Source organism: Eptesicus fuscus, chromosome 17 (genome assembly GCF_027574615.1).
Source record: "Eptesicus fuscus isolate TK198812 chromosome 17, DD_ASM_mEF_20220401, whole genome shotgun sequence".
Classification (NCBI taxonomy): Eukaryota; Metazoa; Chordata; class Mammalia; order Chiroptera; family Vespertilionidae; genus Eptesicus; species Eptesicus fuscus.
The window spans coordinates 16,583,237-16,609,622 of record NC_072489.1 but is presented as its reverse complement, the minus strand read 5'-3'; the positions used below and the strand labels follow the sequence as shown (position 1 = coordinate 16,609,622).

At 38.1% G+C, this 26,386-nt stretch overlaps 1 protein-coding gene across 5 annotated transcripts in view; it reads right to left on the bottom strand.

The window, feature by feature from the left end:
* PPP3CB (protein phosphatase 3 catalytic subunit beta) overlaps positions 1 to 26,166 on the bottom strand; it is a 55,736-nt gene extending 29,570 nt beyond the window's left edge. For 2 of the 5 annotated variants that reach the window (XM_028151322.2, XM_008145381.3), the window contains exons 1-9: positions 25,988 to 26,165; positions 10,274 to 10,474; positions 9,457 to 9,581; positions 7,033 to 7,144; positions 4,073 to 4,218; positions 3,689 to 3,828; positions 3,507 to 3,584; positions 3,307 to 3,401; positions 197 to 322 (exon numbers count right to left, since the gene is read on the bottom strand). In XM_028151322.2, coding sequence (XP_028007123.2) covers positions 197 to 322; positions 3,307 to 3,401; positions 3,507 to 3,584; positions 3,689 to 3,828; positions 4,073 to 4,218; positions 7,033 to 7,144; positions 9,457 to 9,581; positions 10,274 to 10,474; positions 25,988 to 26,072 — 1,108 coding nt within the window. In that variant the 5' untranslated portion in view covers positions 26,073 to 26,165. Of the gene's footprint in view, positions 1 to 196; positions 323 to 3,306; positions 3,402 to 3,506; positions 3,585 to 3,688; positions 3,829 to 4,072; positions 4,219 to 7,032; positions 7,145 to 9,456; positions 9,582 to 10,273; positions 10,475 to 25,987 lie in introns of all 5 variants that reach the window. The other 3 variants (XM_008145379.3, XM_028151320.2, XM_054728708.1) reach the window with 2 other exon arrangements.
* Between the last annotated feature and the right edge of the window lie 220 nt (positions 26,167 to 26,386).

Here is a 26,386-nt window from a genome sequence, read left to right as displayed (position 1 = left end):
ACAGACACACTCCCATGGAGGCTGTAAACAGCTAACTAAAATATCTCTGAGGCCTTCATATCCACACCCACTGACACAAGTAGAATTGTACCCACAGTGAAACTAGACTTCAGCTTCTTTAGCAAGTATGTGCCTGCAATAGTAAACTGGAGTGAATGTAACAGTAATAAAACAATTTTTTAAATTAAAATTATACCTTTTTCTCCAACAAATGGTAAAGACCATGTGAAGACATCCATAAAATTGGGCAACCAGTAAGGATGTGGAGAACAGTTAAATTGTCGAATATTCATCACATTATTTTCATACTTTAATACAGCAGCTGCAAGATAAGTATAAATGTCAAATGTAACAATTTGTGCTTAGCTCCAAAAGTCTAAAACATATAAAAGCAGAAAAATATCTTTTTAATGGGGTGAGGAATCAAGGATGAGTAGAATGAGGGCTAGTAGAGGGAGGTAGGCACTAATTTTTAATAACACATTTTTTTAAACATTTTTATGTAGAGCATAGTCAGATTTTGTTATTATTAATAAATCTTCTATTCTTTTTTAAATGTTTGTTTTACTTTATAATCCAATGATAAATATACACTTTTATTAAATCCAAAATTGTGAAAACTCAATTTATAGAGGAAACACAGAATGGCAATGAACAATTTTCTAGGTTTAAAAGTTCACTTAAGTTACAGGAATTTAAGAGGGTCTTTTTAGTTGTAGGCAACCTAAAAAGGATAGCCGAATGGTAATAAAGAAAAACAAAACAGAAAACAAAAAAAATGTAATGTGAAACATTTTATTTATAAATGTAAATATATTTATTTCATTTAATATGGAAAATCAAGTTAAACTACTACAAAAAATAATATTTTACTTCATTTAGAAAAAAACACACAAAACACTAAAGTACCAGACGAGGGAATATTATAACCAAATAACTCAAAGATAACATACTCATCTCAATTTTAGGTATCTTTCTAATGTTTCAATATGTTAATATAAATAATATCTTAAATTAATTGATGTATGTTAGATGGGCTACATTCTAATCTAAGCTACAGTACATACCAGCTTCACAATGCTTGGTAAATTATTTAATTAATCTATTTCTCATTTATAGAAAGGACTAGTATGTCCAACCTGCCTACCTCAGAAGTTTATTTCAAGATCAGAGAATAATGTATTTTGCATGAAGATATATACAAGTATAAAATACTGTGCAGATATTATAATTACGTGGATACTTTTTTTTCATTTGAATAAAAAGCACAGAAATGCAGGTGTTAAATTCCAAGATTTGAGATTCTGGCTAATATAGAATCACAACTAACATGTTTGTTTCTTTTATGAAATTCCCATGAAATAAAAAGTATTTTAAATTTAGCCTCAGAAATTAAAAGCTGATACCAAGCTTTCAGCTTAAAAATAAAGGAGAATCTAGAAAATTGTCTTACATAGAGAATGAAACATTACAAACATACGCGTATCACATAAGCACTCAAATCATTAACACTATGTACAGACTCAAAACTACCAAGAGACATTTGATTTTGACGAGACAGATTCAATGGTTTGAGTTTCTTTTCTGAGTACTAAGAAAAGTGATCCCCTAACCTCCTGAGTCATCCTGGCAAAGGACAACTGTAAGGTAGCAGTCAAACGAGCACTGAACACTAGCTTCATTAATACTGACAAGGGAAAGTCACAATTGAGAAGTGAGGGAACTAGGAGAAAGTTAAATGTAGCATTTGATTCTGTTCTTGAGAATGTAATCAAAACTTAAGGTTGGTTTCTCCTAAAAAATGAAGACATACCTCATTAGGTATCTTTACAAGTTTAAAAATTTACAAACCAAAATATAACTTTAAATATTTTAGCACTGGCATAATTGTTAGAGGCACCAGTTTCTAAAGATGAGCAACTCGCCGAAACCGGTTTGGCTCAGTGGATAGAGCGTCGGCCTGCGGACTGAAGGGTCCCAGGTTCGATTCTGGTCAAGGGCATGTACCTTGGTTGCAGGCACATCTGTGCAGGAGGCAGCTGATCGATGTTTCTCTCACATCGATGTTTCTCACTCTCTATCTCTCTCCCTTCCTCTCTGTAAAAAATCAATAAAATATATTAAAAAAAAAAAAAGATGAGCAACTCAATTAACATCAATAGTTTGGCTGATTTGGTAATTAACATAGTATTAAGTTCCTGCAGCACATTCTGTATCAAAGTTATTATATAGCATTCTACAGTTTGACCACCTCTGGCAAATGTTTTAATCTTTTAACCATCACTTCCAATCATCCAGCAGAATTTCTCATTCTGCTCCTCTTCTGAACTCACACCAGGACCCATATTTAACCATGACCTCATTATCTCTCTAAATGTACTTTTATAGTCTGTTCTTTCTTCCTGGCACATCCACTCCAGTCTGATCCTTGAAACTATGGCATAGTACACTGAATTCCAGACACATCAAGAGAGAATAGGAGCTGACTTAATATCCTCTTCTGAAAATGTGAACTACGTAAACATACCCAAGCTCATCTTCAATGACCTTGGCACACACTTAACTAGATTAAAATCTTTTGATATCATCTGTCAAATAGCTATGTTCAAAGTTAAGTGAAACCCAGTTACTATTATGCACAGATCAAATTTGAAGGGAAGGAGGGGGAATGAAAACCAATGGAATAGAAGGTAAAAAAAAAAAAAAGATTGAAGAAAAAAGGAAGACAAAACAGTAAAAAGAAAGGAAAGGGAAGAATGTATCACTGAAAGGAGGTCCGAGCAAATTAATCAAAGAAAGCTCAATTACAAATCTTCATGGGGCAGTGATAAGACTGTGGAGGTAAAAGTAGGAAATAAGAAAGGGAAAGAGAACCTAGATCAGTGAACATAAAACAAGAAACATGATAAACTAAACAACTATACAATATAAATACACAAAATGGTCAAAGCAGCAGCAGTAGCTTTATGTAAACAAGAAAACATTCTCTTGATTATAAGGGGAAAGATTTAAGAAAGGGAAGTTTGAGAAAAATCATATTTGGTTTTGCTTGATGTACTTAACTCAGCATTCTTTTACAAGACAGCTTTTGTAAGTAACAGGTTGTGCAATGGTTACATATGACTTAAGTTTTACATTTTGGATTTTTATTTCTTGATCTCACCCCTCCCTTATATCTTATACCTTTTTATAAGGAGATTTTGGTAGTTATAGATTCAAACAATGCCCACTTTCTATTATATTTTTTTAAAAAGTTAATTAAAATGCTAAGTTGTTTAACAATTTTTTTTATCAACAACATCTTACCTTTATTATTGTAGACATCTAAGTAATTAGGTGCCGAAAAAATTGTTATTAATGAAGGGAACCCTGTAGTTTGACTTTTTCTGTACATTCTATAGCTGCAAAACAAATAGCTTAATATGCATCGTAAAGCATCAATCATTGTTACTAAGTTTGATTTGTACATAAGGTGTTAATTTGGGTCAGGGAAACAGAATTCTTACCCTGCATCTTGAGCTTCATGAGCTCTAATAATCGATAACAAATTATTGTTTTGCAAAAATTCACATACTGCTGGATAGCTGTGGGGGGAAAAGAGTAAATTAAGTAAAATAATGGTTTTCTATGTGAAGCATATTCTATTTTAACAACTAAAATGTGATTAAGCTTGGATATTTTTCCTTACTTATAAAAATAAGAACATCCTCGAACTGTATTGTGACTAAAATGTTCCTGTGATTTTTCATTTCCAAAATCTTCAGAAGGATCGGACCATAACAAGTCACACATTGGTCCAAATGCAGGTGGCTCTTTGAATCTATCTAACTGTGAAAGAAAGAAAAGAAAGAAACAAAAAACAGAAATAACTTGTCAAAAAGTGAGAATACACTAGACATAGGAAAGTGATACCAACTTTGAATACTGTCCATACCACATTGTTTTGAATGGTTAGAAGGTATTTCCTTAAAATATCAGTATACTAATTTTTTACCACACCTAACATTAGCAGTGAAGAGAAGTTTGAAGTATCTATAAAATAATCAACCTTGGAATTAAATTATGTACTTACTCTCCTAATATCATCCAGTGTGTGGATTTCTGGTGAAAGTCCACCATGAACACAAAGAAATTGTTGGTTTAAAAGTGCAGCAAGAGGCAGACTATCAAAAGCTTCCATACAAGCTTCATAGACTCTTTCTGAATATTTAATTTTACCTAGAAAAAGAAAAAATTAAATTGAAAATTACATTACTAGTTGATCATTTTGAAAACATGTATGCTTGAATATTAACACAAAGGCAAGGAAACTAAAGACAGAAAATAGCCAAGTGGTGACCAGAGGTTGAGAACACGTGAAGGGGTGACTGTAAAAGGTAGCAAGAGGAATTTATGAAATGATAAAACTTTTCTGTATCATGACTGTGATGATGAGCAGCACTTTGCATTTGCCAAATCTCAGAATTAAACACAACAAAGAGTGAAGCAAGTATCTTGCTCTATAAAAATCAACAAAGATAATGTTATCGGTCTTATACAAAATATTTGCTCTTCTAAATTTATTTTGGGTATGCAGCAGATAGTCATAAAATATTACTAAAAATAAGTTAAATCTCTAAAAATAGCTCAACCCTTCACCTTTTAGGCCAAGTAAAGCAAAATTAGAACTATACTTAAAGCTAAAACAGTTTTAATATTTTATTTTAAGTGTCAGTGACAACTTCATTGTTATAAGCAAGACTACAAAACTCAAGGTCAATCCAATTAAAAAATAAATAAAAGAAATATCTTTTCATATGTTGAAGAAACAGAGGGGTTCCTCAAGTCTATAACCAATGCTTAAAATGGGCAGTGAAGCCAAAAGTCAATATAATACAAGACAAAACTCCACCAAATCAAACTTATCATTTACTTTTAAGATAGCATACACATTCTTTTACTCTTTTATACCTTTAAATGCCTAGAGAGTTTGTTTTTGGTGGAATTTTGGTAAGTGGTTTGTTAATTATCTAAAGAGGCGGAGCTTAGTTCCTATTTTCCTTTTTAATATTGTAACATTCAAATGAGAAAAGCTATTATCCAGCCACCAGAGGTCCTAAACTGATAATCTATTAGACCTGTTTTCCAACATTATCTTATATAATAAAAGCCTAATATGCTAAGTGTCTGGTCATCTATTCAACCAATCAAAGCATAATATGCTAATGATATGCTAAGGCTGTTCAACCCCTCGCTATGATGTGCACTGACCACCAAAGGACAGTCGACCGGTTGACTAGTCGCTATGACATGCATTGACTACCAGGGGGCAGACGCTCCAACTGATAGGTTAGCTTGCTGCTGGGGTCCAGCCGATCAGGACTGAGCAAGACGGGCTGGACACACCCTGGAGCCCTTCCATGGTCCCTCTCCAGCTGACCAACCTCCCGTGTCCCTCCCCAGCCCTGATCATGCACTGGTGGGGTCCCTTGGCCCGGCCTGCACCCTCTCACAATCCAGGACCCTTCATGGAATGTCAGAGAGCTGGTTTTGGCCCGATCCCGCAGGCTAGATCGAGAGACCCCACTGGTGCACGAATTCGTGCACCAGGCCTCTAGTGGTTTAATAAACATTTTAATTTGATTGCTTGGTTGCTTTTAGGGCAAATTTTAATTTGATTGCTTTTAGGTAAAGCATGCACTTTCTCATCTTATATTCATTTAGATTATCCGCCTGATCCTTGAAGTTATATGACTTTGCCTCGTCTGCAATTACCTATCACTTTTTCTTCCTTTACTGTAAGTCTCTACTAATATGATCTTTACTGGATCATGTTTGAATCTCAATAATTCTGAAATTACCTATTTTTAGAACTTAACTCTAAGGCTTAATTATTAACAACCATACAGCTGTAAGGTGTGAAAAATGGCCAAACATTGTTCTACTAGAGGCCCGGTGCATGAAATTCGTGCACGGGGGTGGGGTGAGTGTTCCTCACCCCAGTCTGCACCCTCTCCAATCTGGGACCCTTTGAGGGATGTTTGACTGCCCGTTTATAGGGATCGGGCCATGGGGGTGTGGCCAGGCTGGGTGAGGGGCTGATGGCTGTTTGCAGGCTGGCCACACCCCCTTCAGGGTGGGGGTCACCGCTGGGCTGTCTGGCCAGCCTGGGTGAGGGGCTGATGGCTGTGTGCAGGCTGGCCACAGCCCCTGCAGGGTGGGGATCCCCACTGGGGTGCCTGGCCAGCATGGGTGAGGAGCTGATGGCTGTTTGCAGGCTGGTCAAAACCCCCGGCAACCCAAGCTCCAGCCCCTCCTTTTTTTCTTTCAGTGCCTCCTTGAGCAGACGCCAGGGCCGGCTGGAAGCAGGTATCTGGGGTTTATTTATTTTCTATAATTGAAACTTTGTAGCCTTGAGCGGAGGCCAGGGCAGGCGGGAAGCTTGGCTTCCTCCATCACCGGGGGCAACCCAAGCCTGCTCACTCCAGCTCTGTGGCCGCCACCATCTTTGTCAGGTTAATTTGCATACTCGCTCCTGATTAGCTGGTGGGTGTAGCGGAGTGATGGTCAATTTGCATGTTTCTCTTTTATTAGTGTAGATACCATGTGATTTCTTATAACTATTTGATTATCACTGCTATAATAATTTAAGAGAGAAATGGGGTACACATTACAGGCTAAGAATGCCAATTCATCAAAAAATGTGCAATGATGACAGGATGAACAATTTGTTAAGAAATTTCATAGGAATGCCTCAATATTGGGAGACAAAAATCTCCAATGCAACAACAATTTCTTTTTAGTTTTATCGTCCTTGTTAACATTACTATATATAAGTAACTATATATAAAACTCAAAACTGTTCTTAAGGACATATGTTAGAATAAAATGCCATTAAACACTAGAAAGTTCTTGACAATCTTCCTCAATTCTTTATATGTTTGTACACAAAATCTGTTCTTATATATTACACTATAAAGTCTTCAAACTCTTACTATCCATGTCACCCAGAAAGAATGAGGAAGTGAAAATATTTCTGATGGCAGTACTCACATTCCTGCTTAAAGGTAAAATATTCAGTAAGGTGTCTGCATTCATGATTGCCTCTCAGAAGAAATAATGTGCTTGGGTATAGTATCTTCAGGACCCATAAATATAAGACACACTGCAAAAGAAAATGTTTCCAGTGAATTTATATTTTTGTTTAACTTAGTTGCTTGATCATTGCTCCTTTTCTTCTAACCCTATTACACTTACATTCTCTATTACTCATTATCTTTCTTCTTTGTTCCTAACTAAAATGTAAACTCCTAGCCGAAACTGGTTTGGCTCAGTGGGTAGAGCGTCGGCCTGCAGACTCAAGGGTCCCAGGTTCGATTCCGGTCAAGGGCATGTACCTTGGTTGCGGGCACATCCCCAGCAGGGGGTGTGCAAGAGGCAGCTGATCGATGTTTCTCTCTCATCGATGATTCTAACTCTCTATCCCTCTCTCTTCCTCTCTGTAAAAAATCAATAAAATATATTTTTTAAAAAAATAAAATGTAAACTCCTAGAAAAGTACCTAGCAAACAGTAAAAGATCAATAAATATTTGTTGAATGAATGAGTCAAACAATCTATTTAACTACTTTAGATTTACAAATTGTTTGCTGTAAAAACAATTAGCAGGTTGGTCTCTTTCTTAGGTAGATCAACAAATAATAATGTAAGAAATTATAGCAGCTAACATTTATTGAGTACTTACGATGTATCAAGCACTGTAAAATTAATCCTGCTCACTTATTCCTCTAACCCTAGGATGTAATATTATCTCTATTTTACAACTGAGGAAACTAAAGCAGAGTTAAAGTAACTTGTCCAAAATCATGAAACTTGTATGTAATGGAGATAGAATTCTGATCCTCTGATGTTAAGCATTAGGCCATGCTACCTAATGAAGGAAATAACCACGTTTATGTTTATTTTGTAATAAACAAATAGATACTTTCTCTAAATAGATTTAACATAAGAAACAGTCACATTTTACTTATTTGGATAAAAAAATAAGGAAGGACTATTTACTATGGAAATAATCTTGGTTTATATTATATATATAAAAAGAAAAAACAAACTTTATTTTTAACAAGTTAAGGTCTACTGAAATGTGTAACTATTCACACCTTCATTTTATTCACAAGAAAAGAAGAAGCCAGAAAAATACTTATTTAAAAAATACTTATTAAAGGACTACCTGTCCTTCTTGCGTATTTTGATTTTTTGTTATTTTCCTTTCATAACAATAAAATGTATTAAGGGTCAGCTACAAGGGTATATACTATCATGTTCAGTTACCAACTAAGTTTCCTAAAAATGTTTATTGTTTTTGTCAAAGCCCCCAGTCTTTTTGTTAAAGACTATTATCTGTTTTTCTTGAAGCTTTGAGGGAAGATTGAACAGACTGTCAAATCTCAGAGGGAAGGTGGGGGTGAGTGGGTGGGAAGAGATCAACAAAAGAACTTTTATTACATATGCATAACCCGTGGACATAGATAATAGGGTGGTGAAGGCGTGGGAGGGAGGAATGGGGTGGACTAGAAGGGGCCAATGGGAGAAAAAAGGGGACTTATGTAATACTTTCAACAATAAAGATTTAAAATTAAAAAAACAAAAACACACAAAAAAATGATGCTTTAAATTTATATTTACTGACTTGGAATACATCACAGTATAAGGATGTGTGAAAAAAAGCTAGTTACAGAAAAATATTATAATATAGTCTCATTTTCATTAAAAAAAGGAGCATATATAAATGTCAAATTATGTTATATGCCCGAAATGTAATCTTATAAATTTTCAAAAAATTTTAAAAGAAGATATAAATATTAGAAAATACATATTGTTCTATTTTAACCTGATTTTATTTATATAATTAGAAAAGTAAAAGAAGAAAAAGAATCATCTACCATTAAGTGATAACCAACAGGTCATTTTAATGCCTCTTAAGTTTTTAAAAACAAATGAATAATTTCAGAATACACAGGATTCCATATGATATACTAGGGGTCTTAACAGCTATAGAAGGAGGAATAGAAGTACTAGTTTAAGCAATAAAAGCATTATAATGTGCTTTATTTAATCAGAGAAAATTCAATTACTCTTCTTTCACACAGGTTAATACCTTTAGGGCTAAGAGAGAGAAACAGCACTAACTCCTTAAGGCTACCAGATAACAGGGCAATATAGACCCCTCAGTTTGCTTATAATTTCCACTGAGAAAAATGGCAATTATATAAACAGAGTAATACAGGAAAAATTAACAGGTTATTTTGAATAACAGAAGAGGAATAAATAGTAGCTTTACCTAAAAATTTCAGATAATACTGAAGTATTAAAAAGAACCCAACACAGGTACTTTAAGAAACTTATTTTACTAGGAATTAATGAAAATCATCTATGATAACACTTAAAAGCAAATCAAATGACAGTACATGATTATTACCTCTATACTGAAATAACCTCTGTCCACATAATCACCAAGAAAAAGGTATCGTGTATTAGCAGGTGATCCTCCTACTTCAAAAAGTTTCATCAGATCAAAAAATTGGCCATGGATGTCACCACACACTGAAACAAGAAGATTATTAGATATGAAAAAAACACTCCGAAATAACAAATTTTACTTAAATTCTAATTTATTTTACATAAGAGATAGTATAAATTCTATCAAGAAATGTCTAAGAAGGCAGTCAACTGTGAAGAATCATGATAGGGATGATGTGTACCCAAGTGTTCATGTGCTCAAGATATAGAACAAGATGTAACAAAAGTAATAAAACTTGAAGCCAGCAACAAAATTTGTCTATATTTTATGAAGCTTCTCTTTAGAAAACCAACCATGTGTGTTTTAGGATGACAAAATTATAATGATGGCAGTAAAAACGCCAATCTAAATCAATACTTTCTGTAGACTTCTAAATAATTATCTTTGTTATCTGATATGATATTTAGGTATTTGTCCCTAATGATAGAAAGCAAAGTAAATAAGTATTTGTTGAATCAAACTGAATTATGGCCAACACAACTAATGAAACCTTCAAAATAGCATATTAGACTAACTTCTGTACTCAGATTATTTAGGATCATATTTATTCACTGAAAATAGGGAAAAACTTAAAAAAATAACGTGAAATTTCAAGATAATGTCCATGTAATATTAATTTAGTATATGCTATAATTAAAAAGGAGAAAGCTCTATATCAAGGCAATTAAGTAATGGTGTGATAAAAATATAATATCTAAAACATAAATAAATGTACCTGTAATTGGAGCCTCTACTTCTATCATGGTTTTCTCTCTCCGAAGGATGGCAGCACCCTCATTGATAATTCTAAGTGCAATTTCTTCATCTACCCGACCTTCTTTTACTAAGTGGTTCTTCAGAACATCAACCCTAGGTATCCCATCCATATCAAATACTTCTTCAGATGTCAAGCGATGTGTTGGAGGGAAAGGAACAGCTGCAATTTTATTTTAATTAAGAAAAAACAAATCACTATATATTATATTAACATAAAACTAATAAATAGATCTAGGTAAATAAGAGTAAAAAATAAAAAGGTGGTTTTTGTTCTTCATTTATTGAAGTATTAATTTTTTAAAAGCCTTTAAAAAAGAGCAAAGTATACATCTTTTTATTAATCTGTATATATAACATTTTGTTTGTTGAGAATTATTAGAGAAATAAATTGTCTCACAAAATTAAGTTCTTTCAGGATAACCAAAGCTTTTTTCTTTAAGATAAAACATTTTTTTTTGGCAGAACTCTCAAAACATATCATACACCCTACACCTGATAGGAAGTACAATAAATATAACTTAATACTACATAAGCCTGAATAGACAGAAATCCCAAATACAAGGCGATCCACCATGTTTCTAAGAAGAATATAAAAAACATTGTTTTCTGGCCAACTTGAATAGAAACTTTTAGGGATATAGATAAAACAGCCAATGCTTTCTTATGAAATTTAAATTAATTTAGATGCATGTATAGATTTCAAACATTAATAAATGACAATTTTGAAATACTGCTTTTCTCCTACCTTCATGTTTCACAAACCACACATTTGAAACAGTTATACACACCTTCAACATCAGTGTATTCCTTATCATTGGAGACATTTTTTAAGTCATCTAATACTTTTTAAAAGCAAATTATCTTCACTTCCATTTAAGTTGTTTGAGAAAAAGCACTTTTTGAATATATGTAAAAAGTGATCATTGAAAATTTATTCTAAGCTACAGTCTTAACTACTGAAATAATTGGCCTTTTTACTCCTGTAGTACATATATATAGTTTCCACAAGTATTCACCAACTATACTGTTTTAAACTGATGTTTTTAAAATGGAACAGAAAACAGAAAGGTATATTTTCAATGGTATCTAGCACAATGTGAAGTCATATATCTAGCAAAACTTACTATATATCTGTTAAGTTTATTTGATTCATTTTTCACTGAATCCAACAAATGAGTTCTTTATGCATTCAAGATCACTGAAGTTGTTTGAGGTTTTTTATCAAATACTACTTTGTTTTTCAAGATAAAGAAAGAGAAATTTATAGTAAGAGTCTATATACAGACTCAAATGTAAGGCAGCTCCCTCTTTTCTGAGCTAAAACTTTTTTGGGGAAAAAAACTCATATGCCTATACAGTTTATAGTATTTTCTTGATGTTTCATTGTGATTAGCAATCTATATATATATTTAAAAGCCCAGCGACTGGAATGGCAGAACAACCAGAAGGACCAGTGTCTATGATGCACACTGCGGCAGCCAACCAGCCTGATCCAGGCCCTGATTGGTCCCTCTTTCCCCCGGCTGGCCCGGCTCCCAATCGGCCCCCAACACCCCGATTGGGCGCAGGGCTGGCAGGCCAACCACCCACAGCCCCGCCCCCCACAGGCCCAGCCCAATGGGTCCCCATCAGGGTGGACCGGCTGGACCCCACCTGTTATTATATAGAAGACTAGTAGCCCATTTGCAGGAAAATCCTGCAAGCAGCTGTTGCGGCCGCGTGCGCTGCCTTTGGCGCCTGCACCCGCTCGCCACTGCCGCCCGCCCGGGCTTTCCCTCTGGCAGCCACCTTGCTTTCCGCTTTTCCTCCCTCTTCCTTCTAAGTTGTCTTCAGTCTTCACTCCTCCCTCTCTCAGCGCATGCAAATTAACCGTCATATTTGTTGGGTAATTTGCATACTTGCCCTGATTGGCTGGTGGGTGTGGCTTTGGCTGGTGGGCGTGGTTTGGGCGTAGCAAAGGTGCGGTCAATTTGCATATTACTATTTTATTAGGTAGGATTGGAAATATATAGGAACAACTGCTTCTTCATATTTCATAACTTGGAGTAACTAAAGACGGGGCTGAGCTAGAATTACATTAATTACAGAAGGAAAAATATTAAATAAGCATGTTCTCATACAAGGAAAAAAAACCCTCAATCCTTTAAAAGTGCATATGAGGAAAAAAATTTTAGGAAAAACTCAATCCCTTAGAAGTGAGATAAGAACTGATGTAGAGGGATTGTCAACCATTTCTAAAAGATTCTGAAATCACCAATCCCTCTTGCTTTCTTCTTCTTTGTTTTGACACTTAGTAAAACAAAACTTGAACTTGCTTTTCCCCCCTTGATTAGAATACACTTATTCCCATTTCTTTTTACTACCTGGAACAGGCACTGAATACATTTTATTTCCCCAAATATACTATTTATAGATTCTAATAAAATAAAAACCACTGCTAAAATACTGTATTTTCCGGCGTATAAGACGACTGGGCGTATAAGATTTTCCTGGGTTAAAAAGTCGTCTTATATGCCGGAAAATACGGTAGTCCAATATATCTAATCCATTATATCTAATCCCATCAATATAGTCCAATATACCGTATTTTCCGGTGTATAAAACGACTTTTTAACCCAGGAAAATCTTATACGCCCAGTCGTCTTATACGCTGGAAAGTACAGTATGTTTTTCTCCAACTAAAGATTAAAAAGCCCAGTGGGTGTGGCTCTGTGGTTGAGCAGTGACCTATGAACCAGGAGGTCATTGGTTCCATTCCAGGTCAGGGGACATGCCCAGGGTTTCAGGCTCAATCCCCATAGGGGGGCGGGGTGCAAGAGGCAGCTGATCGATGATTCTCATCGTTAATGTTTCTCTCTCTCCCTCTCCCTTCCTCTCTCTGATATCAATAAAAATATATTTAAAAAATTATACAAACTATTATATATGATATAACCAAATTTTCCCTCATTAGTAAACCAACTGTTTAAAAGCTACAGAAATTAACAACTGGTTACTCAATAAATCAAAAGTTACTTTTGGGACACAAAAATGAGAAGTTTAAATATTTCTTAAATACAAATTTCTGAGATCAAGATAAGATCATATTTTTCTCATTAGGCCAAGAGAATTTCTTAATCACTTTACTCAGGAAAACAGGCACTGTTTAAGAGGCTGCATTCTAGATTATGTATACTTTGTAATAATCAACAATATAATTCCACTAATAAATGAATTCTGTTCAAAATATAGAACTTCTTAAAAATCTATCTGGTAGCTCCCACCCATATTGGTCCAGTCAGCCAGTCATCGGTTGGCACTGCATGTTTTCATGCATGTTGTGAAAGTCACACTGAGTATTACCCCCTCTTTAACCAAGAGCCAGAATGTCTTTATTTATGGGGTGGGGGTGCGGGAGTGGAGTATAAACTGCCTCCATGCTCATCAGTAAGCTATCTATAGACCTATGCCTTTTCACTTCTTTTTCAACTCAAGGTACACTTTTACATTTCATGACCAGCTGGGATACCTTTTATTTATTTACTAGAGGCCCAGGGGGAGGGGAGACCGCTGGCTCCTAACTGCTTGCCTGCCTGCCTGCCTGATCGCCCCTAACCACTCTGCCTGCCTACCTGATTGCCCCTAACCCCTCTGCCTGCCTGCCTGCTCACCCCTAACCACCTCTGCCTGCCTGCATGATCACCCCTAACGGCCTCTGCCTGCCTGCATGATCACCCCTAACGGCCTCTGCCTGCCTGCATGATCACCCCTAACGGCCTCTGCCTTGGCCCCTGCCACCGCAGCTTTGTCCAGAAGGACATCTGGAAGATGTCCGGTCTATCCGGTCTAATTAGCATATTACCCTTTCATTAGTATAGATTTTTTTAAGACCTCAACCGAGGATATTTTTTCCATTGATTTTTTTAGAGAGTGGAGGGGGAGAGAAAGAGAAACATCAATGTGGGAGAGACACACTGAGTGGTTGCCTCCCGCACACACCCCAACCTGGGCTGGGGATTGAGCCCTGCAACCAGTATGTGCCCTTGACTGGGAATAGAACCCGCAACCCTTCAATCTGCAGGCCAAAGCTCTATCCACTGAGAAAACCAGGCCAAGGCTGGAATACCTTTTAAGGAATGGGTACAAGTTAAGGAATGAAGAAATGCCACCCTAGATAAAAGTTAGGTAAAAAATATGGAAGATCAGTGTTGTTCTAAAAATACAAACTGAAAGTGGAGAACAGGGAAGTTTCAAAATAATATGTTTTAATATATCAGTACATAAGAAAATAAGAGGAAAAAGGCATGTGCTCTTTGGCAGGTAGGGAAAGGAGCTTTAGCAGGTGGTCTAATCAGGCAAAAGAAAACTTACCAAATAGAATTTGGCCTAATAAGGTATTAATTATTGGCCCTATTGGTCAATAGAGGGTTCAATATTTTTCATCAAAAATTAATATCACCCTGGCTGGGTAGTTCAGTTCGTTAGAGCATTATCCCAATACTAGAGGCCCAGTGCACGAAATTCGTGTACAAGGGTGTGTGTCCCTCAGCCCAACTTGCACCCTCTCCAATCTGGGACCCCTCGAGGGATGTCCGACTGCCCGTTTAGGCCTGATCCCAGTAGGATCGGGCCTAAACGGGCAGTCGGACATCCCTCTCACAATCCAGAACTGCTGGCTCCCAACTGCTCGCCTGCCTGCCTTCCTGATTGCCCCTTATCGCTTCTGCCTGCCAGCCTGATCACTCCCTAATCACTCCCCTGCCAGCCTGATTGATGCCTAACTGCTCCCCTGCCAGCCTGATTGCTCCTAACTGCCCTCCCCTGCTGGCTGGTCCCCCCCCAACTGTCCTCCCCTGCAGGACTGGTCCCCCCCAACTGCTCTCCCCTGCAGGCCTGGGTCCCCCCCAACTGCTCTTCCCTGCAGGCCCGGTCGCTCCTAACTTCCCTCTTCTGCCAGCCTGGTCACCCCTAACTGCCCTCCCCTGCAGGCTTGATTGCCCCCAACTGCTCTCCCCTGCAGGCCTGGTCCCCCCCCCCCAACTGCTCTCCCCTGCAGGCCTGGGTCCTCCCCAACTGCCCTTCCCTGCAGGCCCAGTCTCCCCCATCTTCCCTCCTCTGCCAGCCTGGTCACCCCTAACTGCCCTCCCCTGCAGACTTGATCACCCCCAACTGCACTCCCCTGCAGGCCTGGTCCCTCCCAACTGCCCTCCCCTGCTGGCCATCTTGTGGTGGCCATCTTGTGTCCACATGGGGGCAGCCATCATTGACCACATAGGGGCAGCCATCTTGTGTGTTGGAGTGATGGTCAATTTGCATATTACTCTTTTATTAGATAGGATGCCAAGGTTTCAAACTCGATCCCTCTGTAGGGCACATTAAAGAATCAACCAACGAATACATAAGTAAAACAACAAATCGATGTTTTGCGCTTTCTCCCTTCCTCTTTCTAAAATCAATCAGTAAAAATATTTTAAAAATCAATATTCTCAAATTACTACTTTGTTTGGCAACTCCTAATTTTAAAGCATTTCCATCTATTTTTAAGCTTTTAAGAGGTGTGGTTTTTTATTTCTAATTCATCTTCAGCTCATTATTCCTGCTTTCCTAGTTTTTTCTTCCTATACATTTTTCTCCTTATTTTCAGACTATTTTTCCTGCTCTTCTATATTTGTAATAGGCAAAAACCAGAACATAAATGTATATAATTGTAATGCAAATGGTCAATAACTGAAATGGCTAAAATGGAGGATTAGCTGGAACAACCTAAAGAGTTATAAAATCACCTCAAATCACCAAGTTTCCAACACTAGCAAACCTGATTTGATAATATTCATTTTTGACCAAACTGTCCTGTTCAAAAACTTTCGTTAACCCAAATTTTACTATGATGAGCATATCTTTTTAGTAATCAATAACATTCACAGGGTATTTCATTCAGATTTAATGTATTGGTGGCTAAAAAACAAGGCCTAAAAAAGTTTTAATTTAGGAAGTTGGAAAAATAAACCAGGAATACAGATTGATGAGGGATGTGGGAAGGATAGAGATCTTACTTTTTCTACTACTGAGTAAGAAATCCTGAAAATTAATCCTGTTCCCCAAGTATAAGCAAAGGCTGCAAACTATTAGGCCCCCTGAGGCTTCCAACACCAATTGGGTTGCAGCTGGTGCCAAATGAACAACTTTACTCCAAAGTATCATTCATGCCAAAGTGCTACTATTGGCAATGATATAAAATGAAGTCCTCCCTGTCATCTATACTTCTGAATTTTTCTTTGTATTTTTTTTTTTTTACTTAAAATTTTTTTTTAATTGACTTCAGAGAGGGAGGAGGAGAGAGAGAGATGATGAGAATTATTGATCGGCTGCCTCCTGCATGCTCCCTACTGGGGATAGAGCCCACAACCAGGACATGTGCCCTGAAGGGGAATCAAACCATGACCTTCTGGTTCATAGGTCAACTTTCAACCACTGAGCCACACTGGCTGGGCTCTCTGTATTTCTTTTATTTATTCCATGCCATCCTCTGGCTGTTCTCCTCCCTCTGAATCTTTTTCACTGAGGCCTCTAGAATTCCCATTATAAGAAGAAAAAAAAATCCACCTCTCCCCACCCTCATTTTACTCTTGTTCAAAGAACTCTTGTCTTCATCTCTCCAGTTTAATTACATCTTAGTTCCCCTGAAGGACATTTCTCAAACACATTTTTCAAAGTGAACACTCCTCATTAATCCACACTCCACTACTCCAGCAGAGAAAAAAAGTTCAGGCTTTAGCTCCCTATTACCACTTCCAACATCATCACTTCACTGAGAAAAAAAAACACCTCCTCCTTTGAAGTCCCTGCCTTTGTTAAACTTCTAGTCATCTCTCATATGAAACTCACAATATATAGGAATGAGGAGTAAGGGAGAATTACTTGTTTTTTAATGTTTTTATTGATTTTAGGGAGAGAGGAAGGGAAAAGGATAAAGAGATGGAAACTTGGATCAGCTGCCTCCTGCACATCCCCTGCTGAGGATTGAGCCCAGGCATATGGCCTGACCAGGAATCAAACTGGTGACCTCTTGGTTCATAGGTTGATGCTTAACCACAGAGCCACACCGGCTGGGCTGGGTTATTTTTAAGATCAGAGACTTAAATATGTTTATCTGCTCAAAGGAAAGACCCAATGGAGAGTCAGAGGCAGAAGAAACAGAATAGGGGGACATACGTGGGGTATGGGATTCAGAGCACAGATAGAATGTTTAGTATTGGATGGGAGACATACCTCTTCCCTGAGATAGGAAGAAATATAAAGGTAGCTATCCCTTATTTTGACAACTAAGCTTCTTGAAAAAATAATCTACAACGGATATCTTCATCTTCTCACTTTTTGTCTATTTTCCACCTGGAATTAGCCTAGAAGTCTCTTTCTTCCTCACCCTATATGACCAATAGGTCTTAAATAATTCTGTGATCTATTTTTGTCCCTTTGGTCCTGGAAAACTAAGGAGGGAATTTCCCCCACACCCCCTGGAATTATTATGACCTTTTCAATTATTCCCATACTCCACAATAATTAGAATACTTATTCTAAAATTCAACATTCTTGCCCTGGCTGATGTGGCTCAGCTGGCTGAGCACCAAAGGGTTGCCAGTTCAATTCTCAGTCAGGGCACATGCCCAGGGCTGTGGGCTCGATCCCCAGTTGGCGGCAAGCAGGAGGTAGCCAATCAATATTACTCTCTCACACAGATCTCCCTCTTCCTTCCTCTCTATCTAAAATCAATAAAAACATTTAAAAAAATAAAATTCAGCATTCTCCTGTTTCAAGACAGGTTTCATTATGTAATATCTAAATTCTTTATCCTAACATGGCATACAAGATTCTGTGATCTGACCCTTCCCTACATTTGCAACCCTCATCTTTTGCACTACCTCACATTCCACATACATCCTACACTATGGACACTTTCATTTTTGAAATTACATCATTTTATTTTAAATTTTTACCTTGCATGCCTGTTTGGGGGTACACTATTCCTATCTTTTGCCTAATTTCTCCTTGTCCTTAAACTCATCAGTGTTCAAATTATTGAAAAATTTTCCTAATGTTTCCAGACTAGGTTAAGGTCACCACCTCCTTTGTGGTTCCATAGCATAACATATGATGCACACCTATATCATGGCACTTATCAACCGCACTGTAAATATGTTTCCCCCATGAGCTTACGAGATCCTTGAAGGGAGGGGGCTGTCTTTCATCTCTACATACCTAGAGATTGGAACATAGGTAACTAATAAGTGTTTACTGAATTGAAGATATACTATAGTTCCTAAAATATTTGTACATCTTGATACTAATTTATAGCGATAAAAACATATTTGTAGTGCTTTATTTATGGTTAACAAAGTATTTTCACATACATAATCCTGTATGATTCTCAGAGACATCCTGTGAGTTTGGTAGGGCAGGTTTTTATCTCCATTTCACAAATGAGATAACAGTTTTGACTTAAATGACTCTCTCAAAGTGTTTCAATTAACTGGGTTTGAATCCTAGCTCTACCTTAATAACCATGGTAGAGCCATGATTGAAATTGAGATCTTCAAATGCTAATCCAGTACTATCTGTCTTATACCAACGCAATGACAATGCTTTTGTAACTAAAAGATTTATCAGAAGTCTTCTTAATAATGAAAAAACGGTATAACCCTTTCAGTCGCCAGAGGTAGAAGCATGGATTGGCCACATGCTCTTAAGGCAGTGGTCGGCAAACCGCGGCTCGAGAGCCACATGTGGCTCTTTGGCCTCTTGAGTGTTCTAACGCCACTTCTTCAAAATAGACTTGCCCAGGCTGAAAACCGACTTCTGTGCATGGGCCACGAAGTTTCAATTGCACTGTACGTGCGTGCCCGCACGTGGTATTTTGTGGAAGAGCCACACTCAAGGGGCCAAAGAGCCGCATGTGGCTCGCGAGCCACGGTTTGCCGACCACGGATCTAAGGAAAAGGTTCAATAAATCCTACAGCACTGTCTTCAAAATTTCAAAGTATCCTTTGGGTTCCTTTTAATTTGTGGTGGTTCTGTGAATACACCTTTCTGTCAAAACTGATTCCCTTTCTCAGCTTATTTTTGTTATGATATTACCATTCTCTGTCACTCAGACTTAAAATTTTGGTGTCGTTTTTTTAGGTTCCAAGTCCTATTGATTCTTCATATGCTCATTTTCTTACATCTCCATTATTGCAATCAATGTTAGCTAATTCAAGGTCTTACCACTTTGTGTACTAGAAAAATCTAAGCTCTACTTTTTCTCCCCCTTGAGTGTGTAAAGCACAGCTAGATTAACCTACTCAAAAACTTTGGGCAGTTTCTTAAAGGGAAAAAAAGCCTGAAACTTATTTTCTTTCTAAAAAAATATTTATTGTTTGATTTTTAGAGAGGGAAACATTGATTTGTTGTTCCACTTGGTTAAGCATTCATTGACTGATTTCTGTATGTGCCCTGAACGGGGATGGAACCCACAACCTTGGCATATTTGAGACAACACTATAACCAAGCTACCTGGCCAGGGCCTGGAACTTATTTTCAGGGACCTTCTCCATTTGTCTTCACATGTCATTCCAATCTCTGCCTCTAAATTTAATCAATTTAATCAATTCCTAAAGCAAAATTAGTCGGATTATTGTTTCCTTTAAAAAGTTTTGCTCTTCCACCTCTTTCATTCCCATATCCATTAACTGATCCAATATAAATCTCCTGTTTATTACTCATAAGTTTGTCATATCTGGTTTCTCTCTTTCCATTAATTCATGCCTTGGTCATTCTTTATTTGAACTACACCATTAATCTTCTGACACCATGATTTAAGCCTCTCCTTTTCTAACATTTTGTTCTACACAATACCATGTTAGCTTTTAAAACTATGATATTGGATCATTCATCTACTTTGAAACCTTCAACAATAATAATGGTGATGGCTACCAATGACTGAATACTTATCATGTGCCAGGCCAGACATTGTGGTACACACTACCTGGACTATCTTCATTAATCCTTCAAAAACCCCATAATAATACTTCATTAACTCTATTTCACAGATGAGAAAATTGAGCTTAATGATATTAAGTATATTGTCCACAGTAAAAAGGTTATTACGGTAGAGCTAGGATTCAAACCCAGTCAGTCTAACTCTAGAACCCATGTTCTTAATCATGCAGAGGTCATACTGTTTATTAGCTTAAGTTCCAGCTTTTCAACTGGTATACAAAAGATCCCTTTCAACTTCATCTCCTGCCATTACTTGCCAAGCACTTTACACAGTCACATATTTCACGCTTAAAAAAAACAACAAAAACAAAACACTTCCATGCCTTTCTGCTGCTGTTTGTGCTACCAGAAAATATTTTCTCTACCCAGCCATAACTTCTATCTAGAGAAATTCTACTTATCCTTTAAGGCCCACCTCAAAACATAAGCCTTGGTGGTACTTTCTCTCCAGGTAAGATAGTCAATTCCTTTTTTATAGCTCCAACAGCACTTTGTACCTAGTTCATTGTATTATTTATTACAATAATGTCCCCTCCTCTAGACTGCCAGCACTCCAAGAGAATCTATCTTACTTAATATATTTAATTCCTCAATGTCTAATATAATACCTGGTACAAAGCAGGTACTTAAATGTTGCACAAATAACTGGTTCCAATCCTCTACTTATCTGAAACCTACCCATCCTTCAAGGCCTCTTTCCTCCTATACAAACTCTTGCTAGACCATTCCAGTCCAGAGTCATCACAACCTCCTTTGAACTCAAACAAATTGCTGGCTCTGCCTCTTAGCTCACACTTATTAAACACACCCGTCCATATGATATATAACCTTTCATGAGTATTTACTTCTCCAAGAACCAATACTGTATTTTATCTTTTTACACTTCTGTTGTTTTTCTACAGTTTTAGCATACAGCAGGCATTTAATAAATATCTTCTATTTGATTATTTGAGGTATCAAAATAAATTTTACATACCAAACAAGGATATCCAATTAGCTTCAGCTTATTTTATCTCTGTGCATAAGCATTTTTATGATGAAATAAAGCCAGATGATTGGCAGTAAAACATAACTCATTTAATAAATCAAGGTTCTTTTCACTAAACTTCCTTACACTCTTTTTTTGAAAATGTTTTTATTTATTTGAGAGAGAGGAAAGGAGAGGGAGATAGAAACATCAATGATAAAAGAGAATCACTGATCAACTGCCTCCTGCATGCCCCGATTCGGGCTCGAGCCTGCAACTGGAGCATGTGCACTGACCAGGAATCAATCGAACTGTAACCTCCTGGTTCATAGGTCGACGTGGAACCACTGAGCAATACCAGCCTGGCACTTACAACTCTTACCAATTCATTCAATGGTTCTGGAACCTGAAAAACCTTTGCCTCACTAGTAAGCAGCTGTATTTTCTCCTTGGCATTTTCCTTCTAAGATGTCTTGTTACCACAGTGTTCTCTCTCTCTCTCTCTCTGTCTCTCTCTCTCTCTGTCTCTCGATGTCTTGTTACCAGTGTGTTCTCTCTCTCTCACACACACACAATATTCTCTGTTCTTTTGCTTTCTCTAGGACACATAGTACTGAAGAATTATTTTATTAGGCTTAAGAGTTTAATGGGGGTAGGGAAAAATAAAAAATCTTAACCTTTTGCACTCGGATGTTGAGATTAAAATTACTCTTTGAATGTATCAATAATTTGAAATATAAAAAAATCCAAATAAATAAGTTTGTATGAAAAGAAACTCCAGTTTTTTATTCTACTGCCGCGCTTTGTAAAATCTGGGGTATTTAAAAATTAAATCCCGAATAGAATAAAGGAATCGAGAAAAAAGCAAGCGAGTGCAAAGGGTTAAGAGTTATCTTTTTACATAGGCAAATCCACAAAATACCTCTAAAATTAAAATTCAAGTTGGTTTAAAATATAATGAAATTAGCAAGAAACACTGAAGTAGCTATGTGTTTCATCTAAAAATGTGTAATGAGCTGGGCCAGTGTAGCTTAGTGGTTAGCATCCATCTATGAACCAGGGGGTCACGGTTCAATTCCTGGTCAGGGCACATGCCTGGGTTATGGGCTTGATCCCCAGTGTAGGAGGTGCAGCAGGCAGCCAATCAATGATTTTCTCTCATTATCGATGTTTCTATCTCCCTCTGCCTCTCCCTTCCTCTCTGAAATAAATAAATATATTAAAAATAAAAAAATAAATAAAAATCTGTAATGAAAAATAAGCAATCCTAAAAAAGCTAAGGTACTGGAAAACACTTTAGCCAAATAACCTAAGCAGGGCAGGCTAGCAACAGAACCTAAATAAATCAAAGGCTGCCCATCAGAAATATATCAGCTTTAAAAATTTAAAACACATATACTTCAGTGTTTTTGCTTTAATCAGAAAATCTGATAATTTAAGAAATGAGGTAAAACAAAAATATTGAATCCAAAAGAAAGTCACATCGTGTATGCTAAAATGATCATACACACGATACAGACTTTAAGTGATAAAGTAGACTTTTTAAAATATCAAGACTAAAAGATTCAATCATCTGAAGGGGCAATCTAGTCTTACAAATCTGGGTACATTTTTAAAGTATCTGGAAAGAAAAGGAAGTGTCTGGACAATTCAGGTCAAGCAAATTTTGGGGGGAGAAGGGAGAGCAATATACATAAAATTCAAAGTTTTATGCTTTACTTAATTATCCATACCAACTTTGTTGATACGGAAGTAAGGCACTTATGCAGATGCAGTTAGCTATTTTTCCTAGTTTGTTTCTATTTTCTTATTTCCAACTTCTTATCTAAAAGAAGAGAAAAATGCTTAACCGAAAACAGTTAAGAGGGCATATTCTCACCTAAAGCACTTGGGCTACATAAACTTTAAGAGAAGCATTATACCAGAGCCATCGGCTGGAGTGGGCTCAGAACTAAATTTGCTTTAACTAACCAGAAAACCTAATTACTCATTATTAGTGATATGGAATTACCACTAATAATTTCAGTGAAGAGCTAATTACCTTTATACATGAATCACCTATAGTATTCCAAATCTCAAACTTCACATGAAGTGAATTTCAGGCATCTGATATTCAACACTGAAAGATCTATATCCCCCCTTTAAAATCCATGTGACTATAAAATACAGGTCTCTTGACTAGAAGTGTAAGACTATAAAACTGAGAAAAGGAAAAGTTTCAGGGTGTAAACGACCACTTGTATTCGATACCAACGATGGTCTCCATAATATTACTAATATGAAATGGTACAGCTGCAAAACTAGCACATATTGTACTTTGTAAAAAATCTGGATTTTAACAAGTTTTAAACTTGATTGAATTAACACTGTGGATATCTTCTGTGTCATCAAATGTAACATTATGGTATACAATTATTGAATGAGAATGCAAGAAAGAAGCCGTAAGATGAAATCTAAAAATGGGTTTCTGTATGAAAGGTGAATTTCCCAGTAATTTCTGAGTAAGCCAGAGATGAGACTCCATGTGCAAACTAGTCTGTTGCAAACTATCTCTATAAACATGTGATCCATATCAGGCATTCCAACTGGCTAACAAACACAATAAAGAAATGAAAGTTGTCTTGATGAAACATATACTATTTTGTACATGAGATCTTATATCTATAAACTCTATTTAACTATGATTTTCTATTTACTAAATCAAATTATTTTTATTCCATATTCAAATATGACTGTTTTGGAATCACATCTTACCCCTAAGGAATACACCTTGTTTAAAATCTTACTTTTACTGCATTTAAGAAATACAGGGAAAACATTACCATATATATATCTACACTAATAAAAGAGTAAGATGCAAATTGACCGTACCTTTGCAACACCCACCAGCCAATCAGGCGTGAGTATGCAAATTAACTCAACACAAAAATGGCATGTTAATTTGCATATGCAGGCGCTGTGTAGCTGGAGGCGAGGTGGGACGCTTGCATTCCACACCACCCCAGCCGCTCTAGGCCTCTGGGCAGCATGGGAAGGCAGAAAGGCAGCTCCGGGCCAGAGTGAAAAGGCGGCTCTGGCTGGAGTGAAGGTGGTGCCAGCAGCCAGGGGAAGGAAGGCCCATTCTTGCACGAATCTTCGTGCATCAGGCCTCTAGTGTATATATATATGTATGACAAGAAACAAGAAGATACACAGCATAAGAATAGCATAAACTCATTCAGAATGTGATTGGTTGTCCCATCTAATAGTAGGGTGAAAGTGCCCAGGAAATGACCATATAACACAGATATATAATCAGAAAATGAAGAGGCAGCCCATGTCTCTTGTGCCACCTGGACAAAAACTCCAGTATTTCATAATAGGATGAATGCCTGAACTACCTAGGATCCCATAAACTCTTTATTCAACTCATTCCAATGCCTGGCCCAGCCGGATATACTACTAACTTTTAAAAATTATCTGCAGAAGCCTGGATACAAATTAGTGTTATTATTAAAGGAGGCTCAAATTGAAAACTTAAAATAACACAAAGGAAAAACTTTTTCTTGTTTTTAAATATTTTAATGGAAACATACCTGGTCACTAGACTTAACAGTGTTTAAACATTGTGCCAGTGTATTTGAGAAACTAAATTAAAAATAAATAAATAAATAAATAAAAGAAGTATCTATCTTTCAAAAACAAACATAATACAATAAAAAAAAACTTTATTCTATAATGATTTCAGTTTATTGACCAAGCTACATGGTAAAGAAAAAATCATTCCAAATCGTTTTTCACCTCCACATAAGTGTTTGCAGTTGATGGGCTCTCCCAGAAAGCATGGAAATCTAAGTAACTCTCCATTAGCCCTCTATTTTTCTATTTTAAATTAATCTGCTGACCTGTTGTGGGTGAACATCCATAAATTCGGCCCCAGCTGAGAAATATTTAACTTTTCCTTCTACGGGGAGTGTATGGGTGTGTGCTCAAAGGGAAGGGGTAACCCTTTAGGCCTTTGACCAGTGTTGCCCGTTTTCTAAATTTTGTAAATGCTTCTTTCTATACACGACGCTTTTTTTTTTTTTTTTTTTTGGTCTTTTATGCTGACTTTTCGCCATCTATTCTGCACTTAAAGCCGGGTCCCCGAATCCTCCCTCGTCCCTTCACCCGGGTCTAATCCCATGTGGTTTCCCCCGCGCAGGGTGGCAGCCGAGTCCCAGCGCGAACCTGGGGGGCTGGCTCTAACTGGGGGCGCGCAGGGCGGACGGCTGTCACTGGGGAGCGGGCGTGGGCCAAAGCCGAGATTTCTGACTGCTCATCACCCGCCCCGCGTGGCGGAAGGTCTGAGCCCCTCGGTCCGTCCCGGCAGCCGGGCGTGCAGCTGTCGCAGAGCAGGAAGCTCACCGCGGCCTCGGGCCGCTCTGACGGACCCAGTGGGAAAAGGAAGGGGCCCGTCGCGGCGCCCAGCAGCCTCAGCCCTTCGGCTACGAGACCGGGCGCGAAACCCCCGCCCCGGCCTGAAGGCCGGCGAGACCGCGGAGCCGCCGCCACCAGCTCAGCCCAGCCCAGCAGGGGCCCGCCCAGGGGCCACTCCCCGAGGGAGGCAGCCAGTCACTCGCCCGCCCTTCCGGGCCGCTCAGGAGGGACGGTCTCCGCCCGCCCTCACTCAGCGCCTCGGGCCGGGCCCCCAGGGCTCCGTCCACCTCTCACCTTTGACGACGCGGTCAGCCCCGGGAGGGGGCGGCGGGGGCGGGGGCGGGGGCGGTGCGGCCCGGGCCGGCTCCGGGGCGGCCATGCTGGGCCCGGGGCTCGGCTCGGCGTTGGGCCGGGCGGGGTTGGGGGCGGGGGCGGCGGCTACCAGAGCCAAGCGGCGGCGCCGCCGGGGAACATGGCGGACCCTCTTTCCCTACAGAGGGGCTAAGACCGGCATGCACCGCGCGTGCGGGGGCGGGGGCGGGGCAGGCTCTAGGGACTTGGTCAAAATTACTGAGGCTAGAGAAACAGGACGAGGCCAAGGGATCAAGTTAAAATTCTGGGCAGGCAAAAACCAAAGCCTGAGGCCTTAGTTGCCCATAGCTAATCGCTGTGGTGAAGGAGTGCTAGAAAGCT